Genomic DNA, 20,551 nt, shown 5'->3' on the forward strand with positions numbered 1-20,551 from the left:
ATTTTGTAACTCTTTGTATATTTCGCGTTAGCTATCCCTATGCAACAATATAGTGTTTCCCTTTTGTAGTTAAACTTTAATAAAAATTCTATTGTGCTTAATTTTACGCTAAAATATTAGTTCAAATCATAATTTTGACTAAATGAGAATGCATAGGGCAAAAAACATTTTGTGCATGCCCCACCCTGAAATCATCCTTTGATAGAGATCTGAAATCCCACGTGGTATATGAAATTAAATGTAATGGATGCGGATCCATCTATGTTGGGCAAACAAGCCGGCATGTTACCACAAGGATAACAGAACATCAAAAGAAGGATTATTCACAGGTGGGTCAACATCTAGTTGAATGTCGTGGCGCCACGAATGACATAAATGGAGAATTCTGGACGCCTGTCGGTCAGTAGAAAAACTAATGATCATCGAAGCTATATATATCAGCAAGCTAAAGCCGGCACTAAACACACGCGACGAATATAGGGGGAGGGAACTCACGCTAAAATATTAGTTCAAATCATAATTTTGACTAAATGAGAATGCATAGGGCAAAAAACATTTTGTGCATGACAAAACGAAATTTGCAAAACCTCCACAAGAGGGATACTTATGGTTAGGGCAAATTCGGAATAACCCTAAAAATACAAGAACATGGACAAAATCGAAAAATCCGGAATAGGAATGTTTTTAAGTAAATTGATAACAGATGTATATATGTGTTGTAAATAGGCTAAATATTGTATATAAGGAAAAATTTTCGATTGAATTTTTTAGAATGTTTCCTAGAATTGTTTTAATTGTCATCTCAGACAAATGTAAATACATATTCATTTTATCTTTTAACAATTTGTAAAACAGTTTTAACCTGACGATGAACGTAAAGTTCGAAAACGTTTGTTTTAAGTATTGGAAGTAATTTTAATTTGACAAATTGGTTTCTTTTACACTACGATATTACTTTGGTGGAATTACAACATCATGATATGATGTTTTAATTGAGCAAAAAACCACAGCTCGGAAAAATTATTTTTCAATCTGATTCAAACGGGAATTACAAAGATTGGAATCGGCGAGCGAACACTATATTTGGTATCAGAAATCAGTTGACACAGTTATAGTACTGAATTTTTCTAACTGCAAACTGTTTCAGCATAATCAAAGTAAAATTCGTGCGATGGTTCAAACCGTTTTTATTGCAACATATAACTGGTTGGCGTTCGATAAATAATTTGAAGTAAGAACAAAATATGCTGGACCAAATAACAGTATCTAGACGAATGATCTGCAGAAACATTGAACCAGACTTTAGTGAAGAATATATTTGGCTGTAAATGTCAATTTGAAACATTACCAAAAGCTCATCAAAGAAGAAGGATTAAATCTCATGAAAACAACAATTTTTCTACAATACAGAAGCAATCTTACTCAAAGACTGGTGGAAGATTTTTTACTTAAAACTTTGCCTATATTGAAGACACTATGCGTATTGCGATTGGTATTAATAACGCGAAAATTAAGATCAGGCTCACTTTAAAATCTTTTTTTTTTGATAGAGACTAAATCCCACGTATCTGAGATAAAATAGGATTCATCTATGTTGGGCCGACCAGCCGGCATCTTACAAATAGGACGTCAGAACATCAAAAAGAAGGATTCACAGTTGGTGGAATTAAAACATCATGATATGATAGGGATTACAATTGGAATATAAGTTTTAGGTGTTTCCCTCTTGTAGTTAAACTTTAATAAAGATTCTATTGTGCTTAATTTTGGTTAACTAGTTTTACGATGTTACTTTGGTGGAATTAAAACATCATGATATGATAGCGATTACAATTGGGGTATAAGTTTTGGGGGAACTAATTTTGGGTCTTTCCTATTATAGCTCCTCCTCCCATCTTAGTGGTCAGATAACCTATAGCCCACAATCTTGGTAATTATATCATAATTGGGTATAATTGGAAAGACCCAAAATTTTTATGGACAAATTTTTGCATCTACGCACTTGACTTAATCTTGACAAAATTCAAATGCATTTACTAGCTATCGAATGTCAAATAGCTTAACGTGACTTGCGCTCGTGGTTACAGAAATAGTGTTTATCAGGGTTTTGGTTAACAATTAGATAGCAATGGGCAAGGGAGCGCCGAGGGGTATTCGAACGGCGAGGAAATTGAGAGATCACAGGCGTGTTCAATTATGGAACGATAAAGACTACAAAAAGTCGCATCTTGGGACTGCTTTGAAAGCAAATCCATTTGGTGGTGCTTCTCACGCCAAAGGAATTGTGCTAGAGAAAGTTGGCGTAGAAGCTAAACAACCCAATTCAGCTATTCGAAAATGCGTAAGAGTTCAGCTGATAAAAAATGGAAAGAAAATAACAGCGTTTGTTCCGAGAGACGGATCATTGAACTACATTGAAGAGAACGACGAAGTGCTGGTTGCTGGCTTTGGAAGGAAAGGACATGCTGTAGGAGATATTCCTGGTGTGCGCTTCAAAATTGTGAAAGTTGCTAATGTTTCTTTGCTCGCTATCTTTAAAGGCAAAAAAGAAAGGCCGAGATCATAAATTTGCTGAATTGTTATTTGGTTGCTTCTTCAGTTGAGAATTGAGGCTATCCACATCATTAACTTAATGTGTTCTTTTAACAGCCAACGGCTCTACTTTTAATTTGCTCTTTAACCTGGTTAAAAAGCGTGCTGTTTCAGTTAGTCAATGTCTTCTGATTCTGCTTAGTCTTGCCTGTTATGACGGTTTGTCCTGACCTGAGTGACGTGGCGTTAGACAATGGCTAATAGTGGCACCGGAGCAAACCTCCAACCCACTATCTCGGAGGCAGCATCTGGAGATGGGTCGCTCCAGTTGGACAACCACAGTCTTTTTAGAGCCCTTCCCCAGCAAGCTCACTTTTATAGACAGCCTTCACAAACAGCCAAACCGATCGTGCAGCATGGCGGGAATTACGCGGTTTGGACTGATAACCACATCGCCCTTCTGACTGAAGATGGCGGCGAGCCTTCGCTTCGAGTGAAGCACATGGTAAGAATGCTTCACAATGCACAGTGAAGTCCATGCTAAGTGTAATTGTTTCCGAAAAAATTGTCTATACATGGCCAGTGTGTATGTCACGATTTATTATCTGAACGATGTATTATCTTGTGTATCACGAGTCTTCTTTCTTAAAAGTCAAGCATGCCAATATCGTTTAGGCGTTAAATAGCTGCGTCAGCAATTCCAGGCGGCTATTATTGCGCTCCGAATTTTTTTTTTTACAGTTCAAAGAATTTGAATTGTATTGGGGGGCTGTCTTTTTTTAAGATCTCTTCACATTTTCATGATTTTTGAAGTCAACTTGGAGTAGTGATTTTGGTCACAACGAAACAGGAAGTGGAGCGAAAAAGCGAGTAGTTTTGCGGCGTAAAATTTTTGCGCTCTAATTTAAAGTAGAGTGAGAAAACAGTGTTTGAACAAAAATTCGTTTTCTCGCCAGTGGTTTTTTGTTCACATGCGGCAATTTCACTTTGATTTTTACTAATTTTTCGATTTTTTTTGCTCGGATTTTCTTCCAAATGGTTTTCACAATCCTTTCGTAAATCATTCTGGGCCTTGTTTTTTGTTTGAACCAAATTTCCATTTCTCGCTTGTTTTTTTTCAAATTCGGCATTTTGATATTGATTTTTTTTAGTTTGTTTGATCTGAATTTTTAGGAATGGTTTTCCCATTCACTCACAGTCGTTCTAGGTCTAGTTTTTTGTTTAGTCAATGAATATGTTTTGAATTGTACGTCAGGACTATGTGTTTTTACTTCGTCTAAAAGATTTTTGTTTCGTCTTACCCTGACTTCTTGGAATTGACTTTTACACTGACTTCAGTGGCTTCTATTGCTTTGTAGTTGAATTTTTTGTTTGTGACGTCATTTCTGCTGTTAGGTCAATTCCGTGATTTACATCACTCAAAAACTGACTACTGAACTCACTTATGGAACTTTAATTTTTATGAACATTTACTAAGTAAAGGTCAATAGTGTGCATCTAAATAGTGCCAAACTTGTATGCCCTAATTCCTGAGTAATAGTGTCTTGAGTTTTAATATCGAATATTAATTTTGAAAAAGCTTCATTAGGGTTTTTTCCTTGTAGAGCAAATGTGTCTCATAAAAATGACAGTTCGAATCTAACCCAAAAAGTCTAGTGGTCTATCAAAAATCTGGTGGGCGATCTGTCAATCTTATTTCCTTAGTTGTTTCAATCGTAGGCCACAAGCGTCTACCGCGGCTATTTTCCGGCAATCTGCCGGCTATGTTTTCATAAAAAAGAAAACTAAATAGGGTTCTGCTTATTGAAGTTGCCATTAGTACTTTTCCTTTCGTTGAACATCTGCGATAATTTTTCGTACTCCAAAATTTGCCTCCAGGAGCTACCATTATTGCTTAGCTGGCGGTTTCAAGGGGCACGGAAGGCGCATTTTTCTTTGTAGTGTGGTCGTGTTGGACTGATGGCCAGTTAGCTACCTCTACTGTCCCGCCAGTTAGCTACCTCTACTGGTCTTTCCCACAATTCAATCACTTGTAGGTCCGTGGTCTTCTTACGGCCGTTGAAAATGCGATTTACGTTAGGCGGTGCTCTTTCAGATCTGGGACAGATCCCTCTAGTCCTCAGTTTGCTACCAGAACCCTCTAATCGATTCGATTGTTTTCATTTACAGCTTTTTCTCTCTCCTTTTCCTTAACTGGGCTAACTCTTGAAAGATCCAATTTTTTCTGACGCCTGCACAATTTGCTTTTAATGGCTCTGGTTTTGTGCAGTTTACTGTAAGGTACGTGTAAGATAGCTGCAACCATAAGCAGCTCCCTGCCAGACGTTTTAGGTAGTCGGTGAAGCTGCTGGTCAATTTATCGGTTCAATTTTGCAGCTAATGCTTTTACAATTCAGCACTCAGACAAATCTATTTCACTGCTCACTTTGGCAAGCTCTTTTTAATAGCCGCACAGCGATAGCTGGGGCTATTATTGGCCTTCTCTTGGTTTTTTTTTTTATTTCGTCGTCATGATTTTTGTTACGACCATATGACGTCACAGCCACTTTTTGTTCATTCGTTCATGCAATTTCAACTGAATTGCATGTGTGACGTCATTTTTCGCTCTTAGTGGAGCGAGTTTTTTTGTTCATGCGCGTGATTAAATTTTTGGTCACACTTGACTTACCTCACTCTCAAAAATGACTTCCTCAATTTGAAATTGATTTTATTTACTTTAATTCAAAGAGATAAGGTCAAATGGGCGTGTGTCACTCTAAATGAAGGTTATTTGAGATCAGCTAATAGAGGCAGCAATAACTTATACAGATTTTTAATCAAAATGTAACAGATCAGCCTTCAATGAAAAGACAAATTTTTTTTTGGTCTGTCTTTTTAATAGCCGCACAGCGATAGCTGAGGCTATTATTGGCCTTCTCTTGGTTTTTTTTTATTTCGTCGTCATGATTTTTGTTACGACCATATGACGTCACCGCCATTTTTTGTTCATTCGTTCATGCAATTTCAACTGAATTGCATGTGTGACGTCATTTTTCGCTCTTAGTGGAGAGAGTTTTTTTGTTCATGCGCGTGATTAAATTTTTGGTCACACTTGACTTACCTCACTCTCAAAAATGACTTCCTCACTTTGAAATTGACTTTTATTTACTTTAATTCAAAGAGATAAGGTCAAATGGGTGTGTATCACTCTAAATGAAGGTTATTTGAGATCAGCTAATAGAGGCAGTCATAACTTATACAGATTTTAAATCAAAATATAACATATCAGCCTTCAATGAAAAGACGAATTTTTTTGGTCTGTCTTTTTTACTGTTTTTTAGAGTGCCGGTCTACGAATCTATTGCGGCTATTTTCTGGCAATCTGCCAGCTATGTTGTTGTTTTTGTCTTGAAATGGTTTATTGGAGACTCTTTTTCGGAAATTATGATTTCTGATGTCAATAGCGGATCCAGTGATCGTGATGATGCCCCCACCCGCCTCAGCAAAGGTCTAAGTCTTCCTGGCGTCGCCCAATGAGCTGTAATGCTATCCAGGTTTATGAGTCAAGATATCAGATATAAATATATGCGAAGCGTGGTTTTGTTAAGCATTGATTGGTAGGTAGAGCCGAGTTAGTAGTCCATGATAATTTTTGAAGTTTGATTTTTCAGGTGAGTGTAGTTCTTCTTGAATAAAGTTTAGGAACATAGTTTTGCATATGCGTAGTATGCATTGCAGAACTCTTCTGTTTCAGTACCTCGATAGCTGGATCTCAAAGAACATCAGAGTAATGGCCTGTACTGGATTCGTGCGAGCGAAGGAAGAGAACACGTTAGTCTACTTGTCTGTTTCATACGGCTGCTGTCTTGAAGGCTTTCAAAATTGTTTATATTTTATGATTTGCTGAACATTTTCACAGAACAACTCTGATCAGTGTCGAAATGAACATTTAAGCATTGACGAAGCATTGATGAAGTATTTAATGTTTGCAAATTTAAGCTTTGAAAGTTTTGATTGTTAATTGATGCTTTTGCTGACCTAAGAGCTATCTGATTAAACTTGAAGGATTCGGATGCATTAACGTCAAATACGTAAAAAAACGGAAACTTCAACATAATCGAAAACATTCTAATTAGTGTAAATCATCGTACTAGTAAACTTTTTAGCATCAAATTGTAATTTAAGATGTGGTAGCTGTGCAACAGTTCAACAAAAAAGAGAAAATTCTTCACATAGCAATTAGAAACGCGGATGAGTAAATTTAAACGAAGAAAACAAAAATAGAATAGTTAAAACGGCTTGACGAAGTTCCGTTCCTATAAACAGTACAATCGCAAAATTGAAATACATTTTGGGTTTTAATGTAAGAAAGCAATGATGTTTCTTTAATGTATTAAGCTGGCCATTGTTTTAATCCCCTGCACCTTAAGTATTTGACTATCTGTTTCTTAGTTTTAATACTGGCATCACTTGACTAGGACCATCGGACCTTTTGATGACCTATCAAGTAAGTGGCGGTTCTGTGCGGCCTGGTTTGTAGAGCAATGCTAACGTACTTGAAAACAATTTATGTCTGATAGATAAATCGACAACATACAACGTTTTCCACATGGTATATTTACAGGTATCACGTTCGTTTTTTTAATGGAGGATTTGGGTTTTGTTGTTGTAGATGCAAGAAGTGTGGGTACACTGTTGACATGCACAGAGATGCAGATGAGGTGAAAGAGAGAAAGGGCTGGAGGAACAAACACATTGGCACTGCTGTTTGCAACACTTATGGAGTACTCGACTTCCAGGGAATCGGAGTCGTCAATCAGGCACCAGTGAGTAGACAACGGCAGCCCAATTAATTTATCTCAAACGAAGTGTGAACCAAATACTTGAGCACTGTTGGTCGTTTTAATGCGTTTTTGGTTGATCGTTTTTTTTGTTTGACCGGTTCTCACTATTAAGTCGGGGTGCCGTTTTGGTGAAGGTTTTCTAGTTTCTTAGTTCTGAAAAACTGCGGAGGGGCATGCAGTCATTCGAAAAGGCAATTTTGTGAGGTTTAAATCCCCTCTTCAGTTTGTTGAATAATTTGTTCGAATTATGCGATGGAGAGGTACCTTGTCTATTTATCGAATTATGACTAATTGAACCGTCAAAAATTTCAACATGGGACCATTAAAAGTTTAATAGAACATAAGATTTAATGAAGCTATTAAGATCAGGTGTAGTTTTTTCAGAATTCTGCGCACTTCGCCGAAAACACTTATAAGTTCTCAGAGAAAGGATTTCTCGATTTTCTGATAAATTCGCATTACCTAATTTTATCAAAATTGCGGCGAAAACTAACATAACGCGACATTTAGCTCATTTTTCCCGAATATATTCTCATTTGTCTGTTTTTCACCAAGTGGCTATAATACCTCTGTGAGCAAGTCGAGTTGTTGTGATCTTGGTTTTGGTCTCGCGACTGGTAGCAGACAACTTAGAAAGCATAATACACAAGAAAGCATAACTGGTAAGCATTTCTATCGAAGTACCTCAGATTACTAAATACTGAATAGAACAAGGAGGCTCGTTAATGTGCGGTCGCACATGATGTTCCGACCCGCGCTCATCTACATTTTCGACTTAATTGTCTTTTGTCTTACATTTTTGACGAAGAGATAATCAAAAATATATGTTTGAGTTAAAAAAAAATCGTTACACACCCAAATAATAATACTTGAATTAGATAATGCCATGACTCATTACAACCAGATATGCAATTAAAAATACTACGAAAAAAAACAACAACAACAAAAAAGCAAAAACAAAATTTTCACGGCAAAAACTCTATCTTACTTTAAAAGCACCTAGTAACAACGTCAAATTACAATCAGACAAAACCCTCACTACAATGTACTTTTTCCTAACTACACATCAGATGGCATTTTTTCTTAATAAGACTAGGAAACAAGTTGACAAAAAGAAGAAATACTGAGGCAAAATTCAAAAATGAATCAACATTGTTTAAACCAAATAATTTCAAAAGTCTTAAAAATAATTAGCTTTTAACAAATTAATTCTTGATAAATTTACTAAAAAACACAATGAAGCCAATAGGACCTGTCTTTGGTTAGACTAACCCATAGAAATGGACTAAAGATGTAGAAAAACTCGAAAAATTACGAACATCAAATTACAAACATTGCGAAAACACAAATTAGTGAAGCCATTGAAATCATTAGCTATTATCTGAATTTTATGTATTTTTATTTCATTTTCTATATAAACTATTATAGCTGAAATTACACTGAATGAATAAATAAGTTCAATTGGGCCATATTTGAAAATCATCGGGATCTGTTATTACGTGATTGTGCTAAAGGACGAGAAAAAGAAACAAAAATACACCACTTACATAACTTTTTATGAAAATTCATATTATCCAGCAAACAAATCATCAGTTACGTCATAATATCAGTAAACATGTTTATTTTTAAATTACAAGGAGTTACACGGGACCTCTCAATGATGAGAGTAATTTAAGTTACGAAAAGAACAACAAAAACTGAAAAAATTGGAAAATCATTAAAATTCTTAAAAATGTATAATGTCATAATCTTTAGGACTGCTCTTAATAAACTGACTGCTTCGGGTAACATCATTAATTCAATCCTGAATTACAAGCTGATGAGACCGGTCAGTATTCTACGGCTACTTAAAGAATAGAAAAAACCAAAAATAGCAAAATATTGAGCGATAAAAAAAATGAGCGAGAAAAGTGTCGAAGAAATTAAAAAATGAACCTTTCAGCAGAAAGTTTCTACTTTCAATTAGTTTTTTAACAGCAATGGGTTTCTTTTTTAACCATTTGACTCCAATAAATCAACAAACATGAACAAATACATTAATACCACGAAATTTTTGAGAAAAACCGTAGTATCAACGCCATTAAATTCAACAGCTTTCAACGGAATTCAACAACTTACAATAAATACGCTAAGTTATGACCTGATGAGACAGTAATGATGTTTGTTGTTCATATGTCATCTATATGATATTACCATAAGTCATTGACTATGAAAACGACAACAAATACAGGCAAAATCCAAAAATTGAGTAGAAAAGTGTGAGAAGAAAGTTTCGAAGCCATTTAAACCATAAGTTTTTCTCTAAAAACTTTGTATGATCCATTGAACGTCATCTCTGAGCCAATGTGAGTTATCAATCTCAGGATAATGTGAAGATTTCAAGAGAAACCAATAATATTATATCCAAAAAAATTTCAAAAAATTTTTGAAATCTTCTGGCATTGAAGTCATATAACAAATAGTCAGAAAATAAAACCGTTAAACACATTAATGTTGTTTTAAGTAGAAAGAAAAGGGGTCCTTTAATTACTGAGACTGACTTACATTTCACAAAAATAAGTTTTTGATTGGTTAATGTTAAAAAAAATTTCTCGGAAGATCATTTTTAAAGTCTTAACAGCCATTAGCTGTCCACTGAAAGCTCTAGATAGGTTCACTTAATGCTAAATACAAAACCTCTTGCACTTTTGGTCAACGAGACTATGTTATAGGACTTCAAAAATTTAGTAAAACCTCAAAAAGAAAGTCAAAATTTTAAAATAACGAAAGCGGAGTCGAAGCCAAAAATGAGCGATTCCTTGAAGACGAAGCAGCTCTCGAATAGAATTCAAATTTTTTGATAGTAAACTGCCCTATGAGACCAGAACTACTCTTTTTTATCGCTTTTCTTCTATTAGGAACTCAAAACTGATGCATTTTGTGGCGTGAAATGTAATTTTGAATTATTGTTTTAATAAAGATCTTAATTTTTTTTTTGAAAAATTACACTAAAAGGGAACAAAATCATCCCGTGTTCAGACAGAACTTCAATCCTCGATAGCTCCTCAATTCGAAAAAAGATTTTTAAATTCGAGTTCTGAATTCAAGACGAGCTTTTTAATGATACCACTCATATTTCTCTACGATAAACAATTCGATCGGCCAAAGTTGACTGAACAAATAAAACCCATATTTTAAGTGACTGAAAAATTATAACCCAATAAGACCCATGAGTATATAGTTCACTTGTAATTATATACATGTGGAGTTGGAGCATTAATGTAAATTATTGTTACAAACGAAGCGATTGAAACAAGCCATGAACTAAGAATCAACCCAAAGCTAACTCGAAAAAAAAACGAAATTCGAAGAAATTTTTTTTGTTTTAAATTCTAAGCTGGACGAGCTTTTTAATGATACCACTCATATTTCTCTACGATGAATATATCGATGGGCCAAAATTGTCTGAAGAAAAAACTCATTTGAGTATATAGTTCCTCCCCCACAAGTGGGGTCGGAACAAATACTAGTTGCTGATTAGCGGTTAATAATATCGTGGCGTTTGATATGAGAAGTAACTAAAACTAAAGACGCAAGAAGAAGCGAAGTGAACTTGTTTTGAGCGGAGAGCTGAAAAAATAGTTTTTATAGCTCTAAGCTTTGCGAAGCTATATTACTTTGTCCTTGGCTTTTACAATTCAAAGAATTTGAATTGTATTGGGGCGCTGTCTTTTTTAAGATCTGTTTACACATTTTCATGATTTTTGAAGTCAAATTGGAGTGGCGACTTTGGTCACGCCGAAGCAGGAAGTGGAGCGAAAAAGCGAGTGGTTTTGCGGCGTGTATTTTTTTCGCTCTAATTTGTAAGTAGAATGAGAAAACGGTGTTTGAACAAAATTTCGCTTTCTCGCTAGCGATATTTTGTTCACATGTGGAAATTTCACTTTGATTTGTACTGTTTTTTTCGATTTTTTGGGTTAGATTTTCTATATGGTTTTCTTAATCCATTCATAGTTCCTTCTGGGCCTATATATTTTGTTTGAACCAAATTTCAATTTCTCGCTAGTGGTTTTTTTTTACACATTCAGCATTTCGACATTGATTTTCTGTTTTTTTTTAAAAATATTATATGATTTTTTAGAAATGGCTTTCCCAATTCATTCATAGTCCCCTCTAGTTCTAGTTTTTCGTTTAGTCAATGAAAATTCTTTGAATTGTATGTCAGGACTTGTCTTGTGATGTTTTTCTTTCGTAGTCTGACGCTCTTTTTTTCGTTTCACTTTTCACACCTCAAAGCTGAAAAGTCAAATTTTCTGAATGACTTCTTCCTCTCACTAACTGCTTTTGTGCGCGTGACGTCATTTCTCACTCTCTCTCGCAAAAGCTGAATCAAATTTTTTCGCTTTACCTTAGTTCACAGCTTGTTCAACATTTCGCGTGAAATCCTTTTGACTTTTCTAGGCTTGTTTCACTCTTCTCTTGTTCTGCTCAAAGTGCTTTTAGACAGCAGTTGCTAGGCACGGCAATTCAAAATAAACAAAGTCAGTGTTAAAAACGAAATCAGAAATAGAAACGGGATAAACCCCATCAAACCCGATTTTAGATGCACGTTACTCGAACTTTGTTCTTAGTTAACATCTCTAATGCTTATTGGTATTGATACAAGCCCCCATGTCCTCACTACGAAATAGGAGCACGTTCAGCTCCAAATTGACACCAAAATAGGTTGTACTAAAAATTGTTTGTACAAAAATTATTTCAGCTTTTTCTCTTTCAATCCCAATCTTGCTTATGGGAATCAACGGCGGCTATTTTCCGGCAATCTGCCGGGCATATTTTTTATCTGTTTTTTAAGAAATGGTTTTACCAATTCACTCCTAGTCCGTTTTACGTCTAGTTTGTTTAGTCAATGAAGATTCTTTGAATTGTACCTCAGGACTTGTCCTGCTATGTTTTTTGTATCGTCGTCTGATGCTCTTTCTCAATTTACATTTGCTCACACAGCAAAGCTGAAAAAGTCAAATTTTCAGGTTGACTTCATCCTCACTAACGCCGTATGCGCGCGTGACGTCATTTCTCTCTATCTCTCTAGCAAAAGTATTTGCCTGATTAGATTTTGATCATACGTGACTTACCTCACTATAAAATTACTTTTGCTCATTGAAACTTAGTTTAATTTGATTAAGTAACTAAATTAAGTTTAAAGGAATTCATATGTGCAAAAAAGGTCCCTAATGAAAGGGCTTCTGCGCAATGCATTTTAACAAGCTTTATTAATTTATCGCTGAATGTTTTTTACATAGCTTTTTGAGCGGCGTCGATAACTTTTCAACTTATATCTGTATCTGTTTCTATCTCTATTATATGGCACGGAAGTCTCCTCTTTCGCAGCTATTCCGGCAATCTGTCGACTGTGTTTTTAAAATTGATTGTGTTTGTCACATAATGTCAGAGTTATCAGTTTTTTCTCGCGTAATAGTACTATCTTTGATCACCATCATTCAAAAGTTTGCAAGAAAACTGAATATCTCATAGCTATGAAATATTTAACTCATCAATGTGTTTCTAAATTTGTTCAAAATTGAAATTTGAGTTTAATTGAAGTTCATCGTTAAAGCAGTATTGTTGTTGCCGCAAAAAGTTTTGGATTTTTCGAAAATGTCTGGCGAAAATTGCGTATACTTTCATTAATCATTCTTGAGAAACTTAGATAATTGGTATGGTCCTGTTGGTCTTTATTGTATCTTTCTTTTGCAATACAAATTGCCAAAATGCAGTGGTTTTGGGAGCAAATTAGACGTTATCCGCTTTTTATTGGATTATTCTACAAGCCGATGTTTTGATATTTCTGTTTTGATATTTCTGAAGCAGGTTGTTGTCATTGAAGTTATTTAAAAATCGAATAAAGTATAATAATTTTCTAGGTGGCATTGGAATTCAATGAATTATCCTTCCTTAAGTGGTGCTATTTACTTGCGTATTTACCAAAGTGAAATCTGAGCAATTTTTTAAATTGAAGGATACTTTTTGGCTATTATCCGGCAATCGGCGTCAAAAACTGTAACTAAGACCCCCAATTTTAATAAGGAATGTACACTATAGAGTAAATTAATTTTTGTTAATTGCGTTTGGCTAAGCTTCAAGCATTTATTGTAGTTCCATTGTGTTACTTCTCCAGTCACTTTGATCACACTTGATTTTTGCATGCTCTAACTATCATTCACAATTTTGAACAGTTGGATTCAATAAGGGGCATTTTTTAAAAGTCATATAAAAGTATGCGGAATTTTGATTTCGATAGAGTTTAGTCCCACCATCCCCATACCAGTCGTTCGAGAGCAATTAATCAGACGTTAGTTTATGCCCCAAACTTCCTACCACCCCCTCGTATCCCGACCCCCAAAACAAAAACTGGCTACATATTTAAGAGTTTCTATAGTTATATTTGGCAATTAATGTTTGGTTTTTTATAGCTGTAAATTGAGTGGAGCTATATTGCGGTCCTCTTGATTTTTTGACCACTCGAAGAAGAGTATTAGTTTTCTTTAGGTTTTTTTTTACCGTACTATTTGTTCAGGGTTGATCTAATAGTGAAAGCGAGTAGAATTGACATGTGAACTTAATTTTCTGAGCGAGAGAAGTTTTATTTTCATGCGCTGCGTTCAGAAAATGACTTTTTTAACTTTGAAAAGAGCTTTTGAGAGATTGACGCATATAGATGACAGTTTTAAGCCGTGTTTTTGTCCTCTTGGCCCAATTTTTTTAAATTGTATCTTGGTTTTCTGTAGAAGTAAATTTGGATCAATGCCGCATGATTACGCAACCATCTGAAATCGATGCTACAGCTTAATAATGCTGACAGCCTAATAATCTGACAGCTTAATAATCCATTTCAAGTGCAAAATTGGCCCATATTCTCAATTTTTTGTCAATTTGTGGCTTTCATTTATTTCCTCATTTTTGGCTTTTTGTGCGGACTTTTTAAAACCAAATTAGTAAATTTGCCAACGCCTTTTTGATAATTCCTGAATTGGATGCCTCTTTTTTACGTGAGGTGGTTTTGTTTTTAATAGCCGCGAAGCGATAGCGGCTATTATTGGGGACATCGTGGTTTTTTTAATTCGTCGTCTCCATCGATGATTCTTACGACCTGACTTCTTGGAATTGACTTAAGTGACTTCTATTGTTTTGCAGTTAAAATTTATGTTCGTGACGTCGTTTCTGCTTTTAGGTCAATTGCGTGACTTACCTCACTCAAAAAAATGACTTCTGAACTCACTTATGGAACTTTAATTTTTTATGAAGATTTACTAGTTAATAGCGTGCATCTAAGTAGTGCCAATCTTGTATGCCCTAATTCGTGATTATTAGTCGTCTTGAGTTTTTGATTTCGAATATCAATTTTGAAATAGCTATTTAAGGGCTTTTTCCTTATAGAACGTATGTGTCAAAAAATTGACATTCCGAAGCTAACCCAAAGTCTTGTGGTCTATTAAAGGACTGGTGGTCGATCTGTCTATCTTATTTCTTTAGGTGTTTCAATTCATGGAAGGCCACGAGCGTCTATCGCGGCAATTTTCCGGCAATCTGCCGGCTATGTTTATAGAATTGAACAAATACTAATCGGTTTTTGGCGGTTTTTGTCAAAGTTTTCTAAGTTTTTTATGGTACTTTGAGTTCATTAACCATAAAAGTTCTTTTGTTGCTAATTGAATTGTTTTTTGGCGATAACTCTTTAAAGTTCAGTGATAATGTTTACCATATTTTGAACATTTTTTCAAATTGTTTTACGGTTTCGCAATAGAGCTGTTTTCTCTTTTTCGAAGACAGGAAGGTGGCTATGTAATGTTTTTATGTCTCTTTTGCTTAGTAACAAAAAATCCACATTTTACTCCATTTTATTTTTAATTAGATTTTCTAATTTTGTTGATTTTTCAGAAATTGCTTATCTTTTTAAAAATCTTTTCCACAATTTATTTATTCTCCTTATCCCAGCATGTTTTCTAACATTCTCCTAAGACCTATAGTTTCATTCGCCCTGCTATTATTAAATTGAAAATTATCGATTTGAACCAATAATTTTTGTCTTTCTTTTGAATTTTTTATAGGTTTTTTGTTTGCAATTGAATTTGGTTAACATAATATGGCACTGAGGTTTTGCTAGCTTCAAATACAAATTTTGAACAACACTTTTTCTGTGAATATTTTTAGGGCTTGGTTTTGGTAACATACGATTTTTTGCGTTCGAATATTAATCTGTCTCTTTCATGATTAATTTCGATTTGATCATCATTGATTAGTTTTATGCTCATTGTTTTAGGTTCGCGTTCATTGTGATTTGAAGCGACAACAAATGTTTATTGTTAAAGCGACAGAGTTTTTTTGGTTTCCAATTGATTAATGTTTTATTTTGTAAAATAGTGTTTCGATTGAGAGCTTTTACGGAATTTTGTAACAGTTTTTGGCCATTTCTTTTGCAATATTCAACTTTTTCATCCAAAATAAAGTTTTCGGAGCCTAACATGACTTTGACTTTTGCTGCTCACGTACTTTGATATTTTCAATTGCATACAAAAAATTTTGTTTTATATATAAGAGTAATGTAATTTTTAGTTTAGTTGGGTCTTATGGCCTATCTGCTTTTTATGGCTGAATTTTTTGTTGTTGTTGGTAGTCGTCTTAGTAGGAAATAGTTGTTTTTAAAGGTACTTCTTTGACGACAACGAATCTTTGGGTAGTTTCCGGAATTCTTCCGGCTATGGTTTTTTCGTCGTCTGACGCTCTTTTTCCTTTTACATTTTTTCACACAGCAAAGCTGAAGACAAGTTTTTTGAATGACTTCTTCCTCTCACTTACGGCGTTTGCGCGCGTGACGTCATTTCTCCTTCTCTCTCTCTCTTGCAAAGGTTTTGAGTTATCTCTTTTATCTCACTCAATGAAATGACTTTTGCACTTTAAAACTTTAATTTGGTTTAAGGTCAAAGGAACTCATATGTGCATTAAAGGTCCCTAATAAAAAGGCTTCTGCGTAATGAATTTTAACAATTTTTATTACTTTATCGCTGAATGTTTTTTTACTGGCTTTTTGAGCGGCGTCGATTTTTTTCCATTTAGGTCTACTCTGTTATACCTGTTGTACCAATTTAGGTCTGTCTCTGTTGTATCTATATCTATTATACGGCACTCAAGTCTTCCCGCAGCTATTCCGACAATCTGTCGACTATGTTTTTATTTTCTTTGATATTTCTGATTTAGGAAGATTGAAGAGTTGATATCGTACGATTATTTTCCGGTTTTCTATTGAGTTGAACGGTATTCGTCTTGATTTTTAATTGATTTGCGTTTTGCGTGATGAAAATTTCTCATTCACAAGTTAAAGCAACTGAAATCAAATGATTACAGTTTACTGCTAAAATTCAACTGAAATGTGCGCCGAAATGTTTGTCGTTTTTTCACTCTCAATCTTAGCGGTGGTATATAGTAACCTCTGTTGACTCCTCTTTTATTGGGTTTAGTACCCCTCCCCCCAAACGCTGTCCCGACTGAAGCATGCTGCAATGAATTTGATATCCCACTAGTCGTTGAGAGGAATTCTGAAGTTAGTCGGCTGTTTAATTTTATGAGCTGTTCAGGATTATTAAGTTTTTGATTGAAAATGAAGGGGTCGACAGTTATATGGAATCAGATCGTAAAAAAGCATCAATAGAACTATTTTTCTTCTTGATAGAAGCTATTTAGAAGATATGAAGTGTCGGTTCTCATAAAAGTCGTTTTTACTAGACATTTCCTAGTAATTTTAAGAGGATTTTACCAGTTGGCCTGATAATAATTCTGGATATTATGCGCATTTTGCCACTAATAGCTTTGGCTTACATTTGAGGGAATAATAAATGGTCACAGAGTACTTTATTTCAGTATTGCCGTCTCTCTCCGACCTCCAATGCTGCAACAGTCCACAGACTCCTCCTCTACCACTGGAAGCTGCCCACTCCCACTCTCATCATATCTGTACTGGAAGGCACTGGGGACTTCGAATTGCAGCCCAAAGTGAAGCAGGCAATTAAGAACGGGCTAGTCAAGGCGGCTGAGACTACGGGTGCTTGGATTATTACTAATGGACTGAACTGTGGAGCGAGTAAAGAGGTCGGCTCAGCTCTGAAGAATGCGTTCAAGAGGAACAACAGGATTCCTTGTATTGGAATCACCCCATGGGGCATTGTGCAAGGCAGAGAGAATCTAATTGGCCCTGATGTAAGCTGGAACTTTAGAATTTTTTTCGGATTTGATCGGAATTGATTCGGATGTTGATCTGGAACTACAACGCGGAGTTTGTGCTTGTTCATACACAATAATTGTAGATATTGATATGCGATTATAGGAGAATGTCAGTAAGGTAGAGTAGTTTTAAGATTTTGAGATTCACTCGTCGTTTTAGAGCAGTCCGACATACTGTTTGGAAGTATCATGTATCTTGGCATGGGAAAGTTGAAAATATTACATTTTGCAGTATAGACATAATTGTAAGCATAATATTCTGTAACATTCATTATTAATAGCCGCACAGCGATAGCTGGGGCTATTATTGGCCCTCTCTTGGTTTTTTACAATTCAAAGAATTTGAATTGTTTTGGGGCGCTGTCTTTTTTTAAAGATCTGTTCACACATTTTCATGATTTTTGAAGTCAAATTGGAGTGGCGACTTTGGTCACGCCGAAACAGGAAATGGAGCGAAAAAGCGGGTGGTCTTGCGGCGTGAAATTTTTGCGCTATAAATTTAAAGTAGAGTGAGAAAACGGTGTTTGAACATAAATTTGCTTTCTTGCTAGTGGTTTTTTGTTCACATGCGGCAATTTCACTTTGATTTTTACCGTTTTTTCGATTTTTTGGTCGGATTTTTTTCTAAATGGTTTTCCCAATCCATTCTTAGTCCGTTCTAGGTCTAGTTCTTCTGTGTAGTCAATGGAAATTCTTTTACTTGTCCTGTTATGTTTTTTATTTCGTCGTTGCGATTTTTGTTGCGTTTTGACCTAATAGTGAAAGTGAGTAAAATTGCTATATGAACTAACTTTTGCTGAGCGAGAGAAGTTTTTTTTGTTCATTCGCTGCGTTCAGTCAATGACCTTTTGACTTTGAAAAGAGTTTTTGAGTGGTTGGCGCATATAGATGACAGCTTTTTAGCCGAGTTTTCGTCCATTTGGCCCAAATTTTTTTCGTTGTAACTTGGTTTTTTTTAGAGCTTAATAATGCGTTTCAATTGCAGAGTCGGTCCACATTTCTCATTTTTTTATGTCAATTTTTGGCTGTTTTTAATAGCCGCACAGCGATAGCTGGGGCTATTATTGGCCTTGTCTTGGTTTTTTACAATTCAAAGAATTGGAATTGAATTGGGGTGCTGTCTTTTTTTTAAGATCTGTTCACACATTTTCATGATTTTTGAAGTCAACTTGGAGTAGTGATTTTGGTCACAACGAAACAGGAAGTGGAGCGAAAAAGCGAGTAGTTTTGCGGCGTAAAATTTTTGCGCTCTAATTTAAAGTAGAGTGAGAAAACAGTGTTTGAACAAAAATTCGCTTTCTCGTTAGTGGTTTTTTGTTCACATGCGGCAATTTCACTTTGATTTTTACTGTTTTTTCGATTTTTTGGATCAGATTTTTTTCTAAATGGTTTTCCCAATCCATTCTTAGTCCGTTCTATGTCTAGTTTTCTGTTTAGTCAATGAAAACTCTTGAATTGTACGTCAGGACTTGTCCTGCTATGTTTTTTAATTCGTCGTCGCGATTTTTGTTACGTTCATATGACGTCACAACCACTTCAAATCTGCTTTTTGTTCGTTTGTTCATGCATTTTCAACTGAAATGCGTGTGTGACGTCATTTTTCGCTCTTAGTGGAGCGAGTTTTTGTTCATTCGCGTGATTAAATTTTTGGTCACACTTGACTTACCTCACTCTTAAAAATGACTTCCTCACTTTGAAATTGACTTTTATTTACTTTAATTCAAAGATATAAGGTCAAATGGGTGTGTTACTCTAAATGAAGGTTATTAGAAAGCAGCTAATAGAGGCAGTAAAAACTTGTACAGATTCCTAATCAAAATTTAATATTCAGTGAAAAGACTATTTTTTTGGTCTGTCTTTTTTACTGTTTTTTAGACTGCAGATCTACGAAGCTATTGCGGTTATTCACTGGCAATCTGCCAGCTATGTTTATTAAGCAATTCATTGAGAAGAGTTGGTTATAATGAATTTAAAAATTGGACCAAAAATCTTTCATCGGCACAACGTTCTTTCAGAACAACTCCAGTCAACTCATGTTTAATAAAGGAGACTAATCAGAGTTGTCACTGCACGTTTCAAATTCTGTGCCTTTTAGTTTTTCACCTGTACCATTCATTGTACTTGAGTGATGTCTGAGTGATGTTTTGGCGCTGATATGGGTCCTATCGCGTATGCTTCTGTCTCGAGCACTGTATTTTTTATCTTCCAGCAAAAAGTGCGCTACTACAGCAGAAAGGCCGAAGTTGGTAAACTGAACGCACATCACAGCCACTTCCTCCTAGCTGACAACGGACTGTTCACTTGTAAGGGGGCGGAAGTGAGACTGCGTCGCAATTTGGAAAGGTACCTCTCAGGTCGCCAGCCAGCTCACCAGAGCAGCAAACTGGGCAACCCAAACAGGAAGTCAGTCCAAGAGCATAGCTTGAGGTCAGGTAGCGATAATGCGGTTCTACCCGACATCACCACTCATTTCGAAGATCCCTCGAGCGTCAAGGACAATGACAGTCCAGCTACTGATGAAAGTGGACAACAACAGAGTGCATGCAAAGTGGATGACAGCCCAAAATTGCTGGACGCAGTGGTCGCCAAGCTGCCGGAAGCGCTGGCTCCAAAGATTCCCCTAGTTTGTGTGGCTATTGAGGGTGGGGTAAGTCTGATCCGGACTATGGTAGACTACCTCTCTGAGGATCCCCCAGTGCCAATTGTGGTCTGTGACGGAACTGGAAAGGCGGCTGATATCATTTCATTTGCACATAGAGTCTATGATGAAAGGTCAGTGCTATCGAAGAAAAGTTGTTGTTTTTAAAGATGAATTGTAAATCAAAGTTCTAATTAAAGTGGCAGAGACAGCATTAAGTTTATTCATTGATGAATCAAAACTATTTGTCTCTGAGCTACTAGCTGCAGCAGTTTAAGATGTCCAAGCTCATGATAGGAGTTTA

At 35.6% G+C, this 20,551-nt stretch overlaps 2 protein-coding genes across 5 annotated transcripts in view; both read left to right on the forward strand.

Moving 5' to 3' along the window:
- Positions 1 to 2,058: 2,058 nt before the first annotated feature.
- Positions 2,059 to 2,628, forward strand: LOC142343326 (small ribosomal subunit protein uS12). Its single transcript, XM_075395164.1, has one exon. It carries the CDS (start codon positions 2,129 to 2,131, stop codon positions 2,564 to 2,566), a length of 438 nt encoding a protein of 145 aa, XP_075251279.1. The 5' UTR covers positions 2,059 to 2,128; the 3' UTR covers positions 2,567 to 2,628.
- A 58-nt stretch (positions 2,629 to 2,686) lies between these two features.
- Positions 2,687 to 20,551, forward strand: part of LOC142343325 (transient receptor potential cation channel subfamily M member 1-like) — a 100,246-nt gene continuing 82,381 nt past the window's right edge. For 3 of the 4 annotated variants that reach the window (XM_075395160.1, XM_075395163.1, XM_075395161.1), the window contains exons 1-6: positions 2,687 to 3,037; positions 6,266 to 6,342; positions 7,184 to 7,337; positions 17,250 to 17,585; positions 17,713 to 17,727; positions 19,819 to 20,381. In XM_075395160.1, the coding sequence (XP_075251275.1) occupies positions 2,786 to 3,037; positions 6,266 to 6,342; positions 7,184 to 7,337; positions 17,250 to 17,585; positions 17,713 to 17,727; positions 19,819 to 20,381 (1,397 nt within the window). In that variant the 5' untranslated portion in view covers positions 2,687 to 2,785. The remainder of the gene's footprint in view (positions 3,038 to 6,265; positions 6,343 to 7,183; positions 7,338 to 17,249; positions 17,586 to 17,712; positions 17,728 to 19,818; positions 20,382 to 20,551) is intronic. The other variant, XM_075395162.1, reaches the window with a different exon arrangement.

Source organism: Convolutriloba macropyga, chromosome 7, assembly GCF_964194025.1.
Source record: "Convolutriloba macropyga chromosome 7, txConMacr16.3, whole genome shotgun sequence".
NCBI classification, from domain to species: Eukaryota; Metazoa; Xenacoelomorpha; order Acoela; family Convolutidae; genus Convolutriloba; species Convolutriloba macropyga.

What these genes read in the sequence shown, in the direction of transcription:
- LOC142343326 (XM_075395164.1), top strand. Translation starts at nt 2,129, where the DNA reads ATGGGCAAGGGAGCGCCGAGGGGTATTCGAACGGCGAGGAAATTGAGA.